At 39.7% G+C, this 15,624-nt stretch overlaps 1 protein-coding gene across 1 annotated transcript; it reads right to left on the bottom strand.

Moving 5' to 3' along the window:
* Positions 1 to 25: 25 nt before the first annotated feature.
* Positions 26 to 15,243, bottom strand: AURKA (aurora kinase A). Its single transcript, XM_063297029.1, has 9 exons — positions 15,213 to 15,243; positions 13,039 to 13,094; positions 11,853 to 12,117; positions 9,545 to 9,650; positions 8,821 to 9,012; positions 4,610 to 4,748; positions 2,425 to 2,573; positions 1,379 to 1,553; positions 26 to 857 (listed from the first exon to the last, which is right to left on the bottom strand). Exons 2-9 carry the CDS (start codon positions 13,090 to 13,092, stop codon positions 666 to 668), a joined length of 1,272 nt encoding a protein of 423 aa, XP_063153099.1. The 5' UTR covers positions 13,093 to 13,094; positions 15,213 to 15,243; the 3' UTR covers positions 26 to 665.
* Positions 15,244 to 15,624: the final 381 nt, after the last annotated feature.

Below are 15,624 nucleotides of genomic sequence, written 5' to 3'. Positions count from 1 at the left end.
TACCAGTGCTTCAATAAGTACATTATAAAAGAATTGATGATTAAAACAGTCCCATAGTTTTTCTTGTAAAAACTTAAAATGAACAATTGCACACAATACACACCACTGAATAAGCAGTTGGGCATCCAAGAACAAGCTGTCTTAAAGCACTGTGTTATTGCTTAACTTTATTTAACAGAGCTTCAAAATGTCTCATAACTGAAGACAGGACAATGACTGCACATATAGCACATATTTAGAAAGCGGCAGATTCCATCCATGTCACATCACTGCACAGGTTAACCTTAGCCTGCCAAAATCAGGCAGTTAGGGTGTTATTGCACTGTTCCAACAGCTTCATGTGGCTATCAAGGAGCCAGGAGGATCAACAGAACAGCAGCTAGTTCTCTGAGAAAGTCCTGAACAAAGTGCCCCAGCAGCTTTGGATCACTTGCAAGAAGTGTTCAAGTATGTTCAAGATATTCACAAACTGCTTTGAATGAACCACCAGCAATATAGCATGCATGTTAAAATGCAGCTCAGACTTCATAGAGTTCATAGAACAGCTCATCATGCAGGAAACTTTGACTTCTTTTTGAGCCCAATTCTATATTGCCTATATCAGCTGCATAACAATTGTTGCCATCCCAGCTACTTTGGAATTACAATCAGCAATGTATATGATGCTATGACTGAGTTTTGTTAGCGACAGTGGCTTCCGCAATTTTCTGCTTGGGAGATTTTGTAGAGTTTGATGTAACCCATGGATGTTTAAGCACATCGTCCAGTGGTAATCTGTGCTTTGGGTCATGCTTCAAGAGCTTTGAAATCAGATCACGAGCTCCCTCTGTTACAAAAGGAGGAAATCTGTACTGTACCTTTAAACCAAAGAAAGTTACAGTCACACACAAAGCATGCCATCTTGTTTTCTTAATTATCCCATAGGGTTTCAAAAAGTTATTCAGCTTGTTGTATGACAGCTTACTCCTCCTGTTTCTTAAAGTAACTCAAACAAGCCTGTTTTCACTGTCTGGTTTGTCCCACCTTCCAGTGCAGAATCCAAGTGGGAAAGAAAATTTGGCCTGGCAGTAGCGTATCAATGTAAGACACCACCCAAATGATTGCTATGGGAACTAGTGCAGGAACTAAACCTGAATTTGCCAGCTGACAAAAAGGTACTAAAGTAACATGTTCAGTAAGTGGAAATTCTAGTCCCTGAATAACATCAGGGAATTTCTTAGGGCAGTTTTAGGCCTCTCAAAATCTGAAAGGTATCAGTTACCCAACAGCCACCTGGAACTCCTATACAAAGAGAATGAATTTTGGACCCTGTTTCTAGAGCAATTAAGAGAAGCAACTTGGGCTAGGATACATCAAGCCGGACGATAATTTGACTTACCCTTGAAATGGCTCTATATGTTTCCTGATACGTTTCTGCCTCAAAAGGAGGCTTTCCTACTAAAAATTCATAACACAGGACACCAAGACTCCACAGGTCCACCTTTTCATCATGTGTCCTCCCTTCAATCATTTCAGGTGGCAAGTAATCAAGGGTGCCACATAGTGTTGACCTCCTAGGATAGCAAAGTATACAGCAGCCAGCAAAGCAAGTTATTAACCTAGACACCACTTAAGAGATGCTGTTAATACTCATGTGCTGCTCTGCTTACTATTAGCATGTAAAGACATTTTGTTTATGAATGTAACCTAACCGTAAATGTTCCTATCCTCTCTACCCCCACAGTACTTGACATTTTTGCACATTACCAAAAACATTCCTTCCTCAAACTCAAATCCAAAGTCGCTTTGTAGAACACTAAGTCCTCCCCTACTCACACTTCTCTACATATCATCACCCTTACTTCCTTTTTATTGGACCTCATTTCTCTTGCCTCCCTTCTCCTTGCTTTCTAGGATATTACCAGTGTTTTCTTGCTGTTAGTTTATCCCATTTAGAATTCACACCTAGCTAGGATTTTTGGTGTGATATTTTGGGTTTAAATTCTCAGTTACAGTGTTCCACTTTCTTATATATTTAATTATTAAATAAAATGGGTTCCTTCAGATTGTTAAGTATAGGATGGTCCATAGACACTTTACATTTCAAGAATGTACATTCTGAGATAAGACAAGCAGTAACAACTTTGAAAGAAATGCTAAAGCCATTGAATACTGAGTTTCAGTTGGAAAGGGAACAGAATAGCATGGGGTGGAGCTTATCTTAACTTTATTTTTCTGGAAAACATGGTTGCCAGCATTAGAATATGAACCCCTACTAATTTAAACATATTTTTAATTTCAGTAGTTATATTTTTCTCAACTGAAAGAATCAAAGAAATACTTAGCTATTTTTGTAAATTTTACTACTTATAAAAAGCATGTTGTATATTCAGATAACATTAAGCTGATTCTACTCTCAAATTTGAGTATTAAATAGCCTCCTACCTAGAAGATGGAGCATGCACAGACCATCCAAAGTCAGCAATCTTGAGCTCTCCATTTGATCCCAGCAACAAGTTTTCAGGCTTGATGTCTCTATGAATTACTCTTTTTGAATGACAATATAATAATGCATCTGCAAGTTCAGTCATATACTGTAGAAGAAACCAACATTTGCACTTAAGGCTTAACACGTTCAAATAATGCAATTTAAGCAGATATGGCCAATGACCATGTCTTCACCTTGTATAGCCACAAATAGCATACAAACACTTAGAAACTGTCAGAAAGAGAACAGGAAACTTCTGTGCATTAGTCACATGCTACATTATTGAGCTAAATAGCAAGTTTCTACCACAGAATGGTATTGCAATTGAATTGAATTGAATTGAAGAATTGGACTGCAAGAAGATCAAACCAGGAAATAAAGCCAGACTGCTCACTTGAGGGAATGATATTAAAGGCAAAACTGAAGTACTTTGGCCACCTAATGAGAAGACAGGACACCCTGGAGAAGATGATGCTAGGGAGAGTGGAAGGCAAAAGGAAGAGGGGCCGACCAAGGGCAAGATGGATGGATGACATTCTAGAGGTGACAGACTCATCCCTGGGGGAGCTGGGGGTGTTGACCGACAGGAAGCTCTGATATGGGCTGGTCCATGAAGTCACGAAGAGTCGGAAGCGACTGAACGAATAAACAACAAAACTACAGAATTGTAGCCTTGAATGTTCTCCATAGCATAGATTAAATAAGGCAAGGCTTTCTTGGAGGCTATTAAAGGCTATCAAGCTTTCCTTAATCATTATGGATCTCACCATCCTCTTTTACTAGTCAGATTCCTGAAGTATCACTGTGACAATTTCAGAAAGGCTCAACCTGCTTTAGTTTAATCACAGAAGTTTGCCTTAATGCAAAGTAAACCTGCTCCAAAAATTAGCTTGGTTTCTCATGCTTACTAACCATTGGCCTTTACCATGCAAATTGCTTGTAACTTTATCCCAAAAGATTCAAAGGAAATGTTTTTATTTTGCACTTTTCCAGCAAGCAAGCGTTAGCACATTAAACAAAATTATTAGACCATACGAGCTATACTGAAGACCTCTGAATGTTCTATCAATGACTGGGATGCATGTCTGGAATGCACTTCTGGAATGTTTGATAGTCAAGCAGTTTGTGAGAGTGGTACTATCTGTTATCTCAACTACTGAACATGTGTCAACAGTCCTTCCCAACTTGGTATCCTCCAAGTATGTGAGTTCCACTTCCCCACTCATTGCTACATTCACATGATGGATGAGAACAGCACATTAGTAACTCAAATGCTTTGTAACCTGGTTGCCCCACTTTTTTTTTCCTTTTGCTTATCTTTAAGAAAATTTCAAAAAGCACAAAGTCTCCAAAGTTGAATTTTCCCTTTTCAGCATTCCTAAGCCTCAAGAGCAATTTTAAAATGAAGAAGAAAAAAAAGAACTATGTCAAAGGTCTTTAAGAAAAAATCCTTAACCGTTTCATAAATTTAAGGACAAGAAAAACAGTACTCCATTTGCATACATACAAATCAGGTGACCAATGGTTCTGCAACAGGATCATAGTATTCCCATCATTACTTGAAAGTAATCAGATTTACATTGAAAACAGCTACAGGATTGCCAATTAATTTTGAATGCAGAGAAGGCAGATCAAATCAGGTCAAGAATGGGCCTGTGAGGTTGCCCAGATATCATTTAAGTCAGAAAAAATACATGGCACAAAAATCTTGAAGCAGTAGCCAGTGGCATTGGACTCATAACCCCAAACACTGGGAGGGTACCAGATTGATTCACCCTAATTTAAGTACAATGAATAGCCATTTTATTTTGAACTTTCACTCTCCTAAGCTGAGCATCCTTGAAAATTCCGTTAACTTCAGAAAGAGGCCAAACAAAACAGCACTCTCCTTTTCAGTGAAGTTCTCCCATTCAATGGTAATGTGCTCCACGAGAGAAGCTGTGAGCTTTCCTACCTACTTGAAGATTTCAGAATGACTATTTTCTTTTGAACCCATCTCTAAACCAAAGCTGTTTGGTATACCCAGATTCAAATCACTGGAGGGAGTAATAACCATGCCAGTGCACCCAGTTCCAAAGAAAAAAAATAGCCTTAGTATTTCAAACGAAAAGTTGCCTATGCATTGCCGTTCCCAAAACGTACGGTAGCCGTTCGTTGCTCATCAAACTTGGTAAGCTTCTGGAGTTCTTTGTACACTTCTCCACGAGGTGCGTGTTCCAGGATTAAGTACACTCTTGTTGCATCATGGAAGTAACCGTACAGCCGGAGAATGTTGGGATGCCTACAAAAGCAGCATATGAATGTTTAAAGAAGGCCACTGCTGTTAATAAACTAAACAACTATCTCTATACCTCCCTCCCGGTTATATAGTTTGGTCTAGTGGTTCAGGTGCTGGGCTAGAAACCAGGAGTCTGTGAGTTCTAGTCCCGCCTTAGGCCTGAAAGCCGGCTGGGTGACCTCCGGCCAGTCTCTCTCTCTCAGCCCAACCCACCTCACAAGGTGGTGGTTATTGTGGGGAAAGGAGGAGGAGGAAGGAGTAATAGATATCTTCCCCACCTTGAGTTATTTATAATAAAGGCGAGATAGAAGATAAATAAAATAAATAATACAAGGGATAAACAACATTGAGATGCTGGAGCCAAGCAAACTATTCAATGATGTATCACCAGAAAAAGTTGGGTCAAGTTTTTTCAGCTCTTTGAAAAGGTTTCAGCAAGAATAGAAGCAGGAAGCCTCTGGCAAACAAGCTATTATCAGAAATGGCCACTTTTCAGGGTGATTTAGGGCCTTTGGGATGGTTTAGGAATGAGAGCAGTTTGCCTCCTAAAGGTCTTTACTTTTTATTCCCACCCTCAAAACCTGATAAATGGATCAAAGACCATTTCTGTGTTTGAGAAAAAGAGGAGAATTAGGAGCCCTTCCCAGAGGTCTCCAGCTCTCATTTTCCTTAATTCTGAACAGTAATAATTGTACTATTGAATTTTTACTCTTTTATCATCCTATTTTGGCAGAGCAATCCTGGTTTGCTGAGAGGCATACTGTATATGGCCTACGGGGTACCCATCTGTTCTATGTACATGTAGTCCTCATTTAGTGACTCACTCATTTAGCAACTGTTTGCAGTTACAACAGTGATGAAAAAGTAACTTTGAGACCAGTCCTTGCATTTATGACCTTCACAGCTCTGTAAAGCAAAGGAAAACTGAAGGAAGATTGTAAGCATGGTTGCAGTTTCACTTAGTGACCACTTTGCTTAACAACCAAGTTGCTGGTCCCATTGTGGTTGCTAAATGAGGACTACCTGTAATAACTTCCCAAGGAAGTAAAAAAAAAAAAAAAAAAGGGTTATTCTTCTGCAACATGCAATTCAATTGCATTTTCAGCCTAAACCCAAACCTGTTCCACTTAAACAGCACCAGTAGCTACTAATTAATAGCTATGGACAATCCAAGAACTTTAAGCTGCTATATGAGAATTGAGTTGTTTAGAATAGCTTACATCACTCAGCAATTAAGTTAAATTTAAACTTAAGCCTATTCAGTTTTTACAGGACTCATTTTACAGACAACAGTAGTACAATAGAAGCCACAGGTTCCTACTCATATATCCTTGCTTTCATCTGAGAAATATATAACTGAGAGAGAATATATTCTACAACAATGTGGAGCCATTTATTTGGTAACTCAATCTACTGTTGTCCAACAGACCAAGTGTCAGTTCTTGGTGTTGATTGTAGATTTGTCTCAACTCTTCTAAACAGTTTTTTTTTAAATGTAATACTGAGAAGTTTCATACTTAATGCAAAGCTGAGTATCACCTTAAGATACAGTTACTTACAATTCAAGGGAAGCATTTTTCATTTTCTCAGAGATCTGTGCTATGCAGAAATGCTAAAGAAAACACTTATCTTACACTATACATAAGGCTTGCATATAGGAATGGAGTAAAAATTTATTTCCCTCTCATAGCAGACTATGAGCAGACCTGCTCATAAATATGGAACTGTAGCTTAAAACTTCACAACACACTTTTCAAAAAAATAATAACTGGATATCGTTCTGTCATTTAATAACTAATAGGGAAGTGAAAAAGCCCTACAAGCTCTCTTAAAGTAAACATTAAACTTGATGAAGGAGTACCTGTAGTCCAAATAATTTAGGCTTGTAGAATTACTGTGTCATGTAGAAAATATCTGAAATTACATTCACACAGCTATACTGAACAAAGACTGAAAGTGACTTGGGAAAAAAACCTCTCTTTATACAGTAAATTATGCCCAATAACCTTTTATTAAATAACTATCCTGATAAATCTTGACAAATTTTTGCATATATGCAGAATACATCTAACTGAATATAAGCATTGTCAATATCTACTTGATCCTCAACATTTCTAGTTGGTTGACACATAAGGAATTTCGAGAACACATTCAGGTATTCTGCAGAGGGAAGGGAAAGCTTGTCCTTTCATAAAATAGCTACCATTACCTCTCAAACTTGCCATCCACTTGCAAATAATGCAAGCCCTCCATCCCACAGAATGCTCCCTACTGCCCCTGCCTATCTTTGCCCCTTTTTCAGGCAAATAGACCTTGGTTTGTAGTCACACTTTCCTTTCTAATTAAGCTTATCGGTGCATTTGTAATTAAGACAATATGTTTACTGTTCATGTAGTGTTGGATTCAAAAAACAACTCCCAGTGATTTACACTACAAAAACATAAAAATGTTTAAGGCAATCAAACACAAAAGCAGTAGGCACAATGGTGACCATTCACTCCCCAAAACTCATCCAGAACTGTCTTTAGCAGTCTCTGACAGGCCAGCAATGAGGGTGCCAATCCAATCTCAAAAGGCAGGTTGTTCCATAGCATGGGGCAATGCTGATATAAGACTGATAAAAGCCTAGTGGACAATAAGAAAATATTGCCCACTAGCCCCAACCCACTTCACTTCCCTTGCATGGAGGACCGTTAAAAGATGCTGGCAGAATGTCCACATGGACCTATGGTGAGAAGGCAGTCTTGTAAGTACCTCTTTTCCAAGTCATATAAGGCTTTATAGATCAAAACTAGCATTTGAAAAAGACCTGGAAATTTAAAGGTAGCCAATAGAGCACCCATAAAACATGCTACATGGCTATAGAGACTCTGGTTTGTTAACAGTCTCATGTACAATACAGTAATCTAAAGAAGTGGTGCTACTGTAAGGTAAAGGTAAAGGTTTCCCTTGACGTAAAGTCCAGTCGTGTCCGACTCTAGGGGGCGGTGCTCATCTCCGTTTCTAAGCCATGGAGCCGGCGTTGTCATAGACACTTCCGGGTCATGTGGCCAGCATGATTCACGGAACGCCGTTACCTTCCCGCCGAAGCGGTACCAATTAATCTACTCACATTTGCATGTTTTCGAACTGCTTGGTGTGCAGAAGCTGGGACGAGCAACGGGCGCTCACCCCGCCGCGCGGTTTCGAACCGCCGACCTTCCGATCGGCAGCTCAGCGGTTTAACCCGCAGCGCCACCGCGTCCCTTTTGGTGCTACTGTAGGTTACTATAATAGCTGTAGGTCTAGGAAGGCCTCCAAATCATGGACCTGATCTTTCAGGAACACGCCACCTTTCAAAAATTGACAACAGAGATTCCTTCTATACAAACAGCAACTGTATCTTGATTGGATTTAATTTCAGATTATTTTATTCCATCCAAATCTGCAGCCTCCGAACTCCAGTTCAGAGGAGAAATGTTTAGCTGGGAATCATTAGCATATTGATAGTAGCTCACCTAAACTGACAGATGGTCTTTCAAGTTAGAGCCACTGAACTCTCCTACTCAGGGTACCACACTCAGGGTATCACTGCATCCTCTAATTCCCAATCATTGTAGGCAGTCCAGTAGGGAACCATAATTTACGGTATCAGACACCGCCAAGAGGTAATCTACCAGAACTGTTGTCATTTCAGTCCCATGGTTTGAATCCAGACTGAAATGGGTCTGAATCATCCATTTCATCAAGGTTGTTCTGTAGCCACTAACATGCTACTTTCTCAACAACCTTCCCCGAAGAGGGAAGGTTGGAGACTAACAGTTCTCTAAAAGTGATGGATCCAGGAACAGCTTCTTAGAGATGAGGCCTCCTCTTTAAAGGCTGATGAAAACATCCCCTCTCTGATGAAGACAGAACTGGGAACACCAACTCTTAAATAGTAGCTCCCCTCCCAGTCTTTAATCCCTCTGAATGAGGAATGAGTTCATTATGGGCTGTTAGCAATAAGAAAATGTTGAGGACAAGCTGACACTTCCTCCATTGTAACAAAGAGGCTCTATGTTGAATTTCAACACTTATTTGTATTTAGCCTTACCGAAGATGAGACTGTATTTCTACTTCCCGCCGCAGCTGATGCTCTACACCTGCTTTTTCCAACTGTGTTTTAAACAAGACCTTCAGTGCCAAAATGAATTTACTTTCTTTCTCACGAGCCAAGTACACATTTCCAAATTTTCCTTTTCCCAGAGGACGGCCAATTTCAAAGTCATCAAGGGACCACTGTTTTCTATTTTAAAAAAAAGTATTGAGTTAGAATATTAGATAAGAACATTTTGTTCTCTCCTCAAAATTAGCAATTTGTCCAGGAAATCCTTCTTATAAAGAACAAACTAGAGGCACAGTGGGATACGTAAAAGCCCTATTTGTTTCTTTTGAGGAATGTAGAGGAAAATGCTTCACTTTCCCTGTGGCCAGGAGAGAATCTCTTTGAAGACCTTTCTCAGTAATACTGTATTTACATAAAGCTCTACCATTTACGTATAGGTGTGTAAGATGTTATGACCTTGAAGCATAACACATATTAACCCCACAACATATAATCACAGGATCCCAAGGATGATAACGGCACTCACAGGAAAAACAAACAAAAACACATTGACAATAGCAGAGCTCATCTAACCAGCTGACCTGAATGCCTGGGGAAGCAGCCAGGTCTTCAATGCCTTACAAAAGACTAAAAGGCTTGGGTCCATCTGAATCTCCCAATAAGAAGCGTACATACCTTTGTATATATCCACCCATACAAAGTAAAAGCTTACTTTTTGGCTTCACTCTTTGATCCCCCTTTGCTCTCACTTTCTGAATTTGAGGCTCCTTTGGCCTCAGTTGTTGGATTTGATACAACTTCAGTTTCAGGCTTTTTCCCTGCATATAGGAAAATTAAATTCTCTAAATCAAGCTCAGATGAAAAAAATTGAGCAATTTGTGCTTTAAATTGTTCCTCTTCATAGCATATTGCTTACAGATGATGCAGAAGTTAAAGATGTAGAGTTTCTCTGTGTTTCGCCACCGCAATCCATTCCAGCAACATGGTCACTAAGTGAACCACGTGACTGAAAGAGACATTGTGAACATTGCTGGTTGCTGCCATCCCATACAGATAAAGTTCTCTCGTGCAACAACCCAGCATTACTCACTCCGGCATGTATTGTTATCCGGCACAAAAATTTGGTCGTAAGTGTGCACATTGGTCGGGAAAAAAAATCACTATTATATACTTTTTTTTTCACCATTGTATTTGCAAACAGTCACTAACTGAGATAGTTGCTAAACGAGGATGACCATTGTTAAATTAACATCCTTGAATGGCAATTTTATCTGTATTCTATCTTATCTTTAGAAATTATGTGGTGCCAAAAACAAAAAAGTTCTCAGTGGATGCACCATTACCTCTAATTAAGGGTCTCTGGCTAGCTCATTAGTCATACTTAAGATATTCCATCTGCTACAGCTACATGAAGAAAGTACTCTCTAGAACATACTCTATATTTAGAACATAGCATTCCATACATTAAATCAAGAATGGGCAATCTACGTGTGTTCAAGGGCTACCATCAGATGAGGAAGAATGGGCAGGATTTATCACTTACGGATAGGCCTGATGTCTTCTTACTTTTTCTGGATCCGCTTGCTCCCCTTTTATTTATTTATTTATTTAATTTTTATCCCGCCTTTATTATTTTTATAAATATGTCTATTATAGGATGAGGGTTTTTAATGTTTTCTGCTTCTAAATGATGAGAAACTGCCAATTTCAAACATGCTCACAGCCAAAATTTAGTGACATGGTGAAAAAAGTCTTCAGCACCCCAACTGGAAGAACATTGAAAGAGAGGCCCTTCGAACAGTCACTCATGCCCTGGTTATCTCCCATATAGACTACTGTAGTGAGCTCTACATGGGGCAACCCTTGAAGAATATCCAGAAGCTACAGCTGGCCCAGAATGCAGCCACGTGAGTAATTTTAGGTGCCCCAAGGGCAGCATGCATAACACTTTTACTGCACAAGCTGCACTGGGTGCCAGTTTGCTTCCAGGTCCAATTCAAGGTGTTGGTTATGATCTTTAAAGCCCTACATGGCATGGGGCCAAGCTACCTGAGGGACTGTCCCGTCCCCATCACATCGACCCGTCCCACCCGGGCATGCAGAGAGGGCATGCAGAGGATTCCATCAGCTAAAGAGTTCCATCTGGCAGGGTCGCAGAAGCATCCCTTCTCTGCAATAGCACCTGCCCTTTGGAATGTTCCTCCCCTGGAGTTGAGGCAGGTCTTCTCACACCTGGACTTCCACAAAAAGTTAAAAACCTGGTTTTGTCAATATGCCTGGGGTGGGAAAGAGAATAGTTCCTCTTGGGGGTGGTTAGCTGCTTAGAACTGCCCTGTTTTGCTTGAGGACAGAGAGAGTATCTTAGCCATCTGGTTATTATATTTTAACATATTTATATTTTACTGTTATTAATATTATTGTATACTATTTATATTATATTAAGGTTAAGCTTTTTTATTGTGAACCACGCAGAGTCCCTCCTTGCGGGGGAGATGGGCTGCGGTAAATTTGATAGATAAATAAATTCCTGTACTAAGTAATCCAAGGAGTCAGCAATAAGCTTCCATTCACTTTATATAAAGAACTTCTCTCATAGAATTCTGTTTTCATGATTCATGCAGTCCTAAGAATCTTACAACTCTCATGATTTTGCAAAGACAAATAATTGTCCACATTTAGAAATAAATCAATATTGCAATATGAGCAGATACATTACTGAGATAGCATCATTTACTGTATTCTTATTTCTGTTCTCACAAATATTTAGTAAAGAGAGTGCAAGAACTTCATGGTCAAGCATTTACAAAAAGTTCACACCACATAAAACAGTTCTAAATATTTCTTTACCAACATTTATTAACCAGTTAAGTTCATGTGGAATATTTCCACTTGAATGTGTAAGGCAATTCACTACATTTTCCAATACTATTTTAAAGCTTGTCTTTTTACTCTTTAGTGTACATCATAATCACCAATAGATTTTCTATGAAGTTAGAAATAGCTGAAACAGCAGTACTTACCAGGTGCAGAAGGTTGCTGAGAAACTTCATTGGGTTTATTTGGACCTAAATTCCTTGATGTTGGTTGAACTGCAGAAGTTGGTCGCTGCTGAGTTAAGTGGTTGGAACGTTTTGGATGAGTAACAGCAGGTTTCTGCACCTGGGACTGAATAGGCACTCTCTGGGGAACATTTGAAGCCGTCAGAACACGCTGTGACTGAAGTCCAATCCCCTGTGTCCGATTCTGGGTCATAGGAACCCGCTTTGGACCATCTACAACAGCTGCCTGATTTAAAAACATACACACAACTGTGAACACTGTTTCAGGCACCTTAGGAAAAAAAAATTGCTAAAGTTTCCCAAGATTCAGTTTCTTTTGAATTAAGACCACTGGTATTTTATTGGTGTTCTGTAACATTTGGAAGTTCACAGTTTAGAATTGCAAAAGTTTACTATGCTCCTCCCTCAAATCAGATTTCTAGAGGAAGAACCAGCACCTTCACATCTTTGCAGTCATTCAATTTTGTCTCCCACAACAACTGATGGTCTGAAGTTTTGCTTCCTGCTTGATCAACTTATTCCTTGGAGTGGAAGTGAGGGAAAGAGATTATGCATTCTAGAATCTATTAGTTACTGATAGACACCAACTAATCCACCAGTCTTAACCTTTTACTAGCAATAGAATATTGGATTGGAAGAGACTAACAAATTGCATATTGAGTACAGCAGTCAAGGTATCTTAGTTTCTGCATATAATTGGTTAACCAATTTGAGTTGTAATCTGTTCAGCACAACTATGTAGTCAATGATTCATCTATTCTGTAATAATTCCTCTTCAACTTGTTCCTCAATCTATTGTGAACAGGGGAAAAGGGAACCTTAGTGTTGTGTGTAATGAACAGTTATGTGGAAAGACTAATAATTTCTACTGGGAACTTATATTCCATTGTCAGACTAACAATATTTTAGATAACAGCATGTACACTCCAATCTATGATTCCAATCAATTATTTTTATTTATATTAATAAGGGCTTAGCAGTATACAAAAGAAAGCATCTGAATCAAACCTTAAAATGTAAGACATGCTCTAAGGGGTCATTGTTCACTTACATCCTGTGATCATTATATGCTGAATAATCAAGAACTGTGACACCTAAAAAAGGCAAGATTTACACTCTAGCCAATACATGCAAGAGGTCACTTTACCTTGCTGTTATGATGTGGGTGTCCATTCTGGTTTTCTTTACTAGTTTTGTCCATTACTATATTGAGAGAGAAGAAATTCAGACATTTATCATGTGTAACATAAAATAACTAAAACTTTTGTTATTTATATTACATCATCCTATTTGGGACTATCATTTCAACATCATCAACCTATTCATATTAGTACACCTTAGAAAAGTCATCATACTGCATGAACTCTTGACAATATTTTTCAGGGGCCTCAAGAAAGTAGTAACACATCAATTTATTTACTGTATGTAATTTACAGTACACATCACACAGGCAAACAAATGCAGTCATAGTTTTAAAAGCATTTCCATCCCATAAACTGAATGGCTAAGAAGGCCTGTTAATTGGACTCTCTGCAGCTACTAAGGCAGATGTTCATCCATAGTTACATATATACATGTTTTATAAAGTTAATTTTTAGGTTTTCAGCTGGAATAAGAAAAGAGAGATGAAGAGAGATTAAAATATGAATATGAAAAACATAAGCCTAAGCTCATGTTGGTTTGTCTGGATGAATTCTTTCTTCATGCTTCATAATCTTTATGAAATGTAGACAGACATCTTGTTTGTTCTCATGGATTTTTTTAAATCATAGAGATATAATATGGTACCAACCATCTTGATTATATGTCACTTGGAACTCAGCATTTTTTTAAAAGGAAATTTGCTGCAAAATAAAACAACCTCATTTTTTCCAAGAATGCCTCTGGGTTCCACATAGACTCAAGAGGCATTCTTAGAAAATTAACATGGTGGATAACTGCAGTCCAGTTTTGTTTGGAAGTGCACCCACCTGCCCAGAAAGAAAGGAGACTAGGGAACTACTGTAATACATAAAGCAGTAGGGAGTAATGTTACCAGTTTTCTTTCTGGTAAATGAGTGTTCTGTAACTGGCCACCCTCTATGGCAACCATTTTGGGAGAGCAGGTATGACAAGTTCTTAAGAGCCTACTGTCCTCTAAATATTAGCAATTACACAGCTATAGAGCTCCAGTCAGTTTTCTTTCTGTCCCAAGTATCTAAAGCAGGGTTTCTCAACCAGGGTTCCATGAGACATCACTAGGGGTTCCCTGGGGATGATTAAAAAAAAATATTTCAAATTTAGACAACTTCACATTAAAGAGGTAAGTTTCATTATTTTAGTTGAAGATATTGTTAATGCATATATGCAGGCCTACACATGAAACAAATATAATGGTTTTGTAACTTCTGGCCTGTATTTGAGCCTAAATGTGCAGGGGTTCCCTGAGGCCTGAAAAATATTTCAGGGGCTCCTCCAAGGTCAGAAGGTTGAGAAAGGCTACTCTAAAGCTACCTAAAGGAACCTGGAAGCCAAGCAGTGCAACTTTCATCCACAATCGCCTCAACTGTTTGCAGAACCCTTTACAGGTAGTCTTCCCTTAACAACCACAATTGAGACCAGAATTTCAGTTGTTAAACAAAGCAGCCATTAAGCAAATCCAACCCAATTTTACAACCCTTTTGGCAGTCATTAAGCAAACCACATGGTTGTTAAGCAAATCACATGGTTCCCCATTGTTTTTGCTTGCCAGAAGCCGCCAGGAAGGTCGAAAATGGCAATCACATGATCACAGGAAGCTGCAATGATTATAAATCTGCTTTTTGGTCCTTTGTGGTATTGGTTCTTTAAGAAACTACGTTCGTCAACAAAACGATTCCTAGAAAAGTTTAAATAAGGGTCAGAGCCCCTGCCTTCAGGGTTAAAAGCAGGAAAGGCAATCAAGGGAAAAGAAGAAGAAAACAGGTAGCATTTAAAGGAACAGAGGAAATTAATCCAACGATCCAACTTTTTAACAGAATCACTGGCAGGCCACTTCCATAAGGCTGACTTGGAACATCATCCAGTCCTCCATATGCCGATCTCTCCGTAACGAAGACTAGTTTTGATAACGAAACGGCCACAACTCCACGATGTTACAAACTACTAGTGGGGAAGCCCTACACCGGCTAGGAATACAGCTCCCGTCCTCCCCAGCCAGCACAGCTACTCTATTCTAACCCTCGTGGAAACCACCAACCGAGCGGGCGCCAACGCTTAGGAAGAAGCTTCTCCTCACCAGCACTTACAAGGCTCTCCCAAGAGCCGAGCCCAGCCAGCCACCCTCTTCGAAGGCCCGCTCACCTCCTCCACAGTCCTTCTAGCAGGCTCGATCACCGTTTGAATTCAAACGCCCGCCTGCCTCCTTCAACGCCCTTTAAACCGCCCGCGCGTTCTGATTGGCGAGCTTCTCCCCTTCACTCCAAGACGCTCGGCCGCTCATTGGCTAATTCCTGCGACAACACCCGCCTTTCCTAACCGTCTCTGCTGAGTGGGGGCACCGGTTCCCATTCTAAGCAGGCTCGCCACTCCTTCAGCTACTTAGCAAGGCGGGGCGAGGGGGTCGCTTCTCCCCCGCTCCGTCGCCCACCTGCCTGTAATGTAAAGAGGCTAGCGGCTTAGGAAATGTTCCGCTGCGGAAGGAGCGTAAAATGCGCTTAACGTATCGGGCATTTTTACGTTAGAAGCGTACGTTGCGCTAATTACTCAAGCAGGC

The sequence above is a fragment of the Candoia aspera genome, chromosome 3, assembly GCF_035149785.1.
Source record: "Candoia aspera isolate rCanAsp1 chromosome 3, rCanAsp1.hap2, whole genome shotgun sequence".
Lineage (NCBI taxonomy): Eukaryota > Metazoa > Chordata > Lepidosauria > Squamata > Boidae > Candoia > Candoia aspera.
The sequence above is the reverse complement of the archived record's forward strand: the minus strand, read 5'-3'. Positions and strand labels throughout refer to the sequence as shown.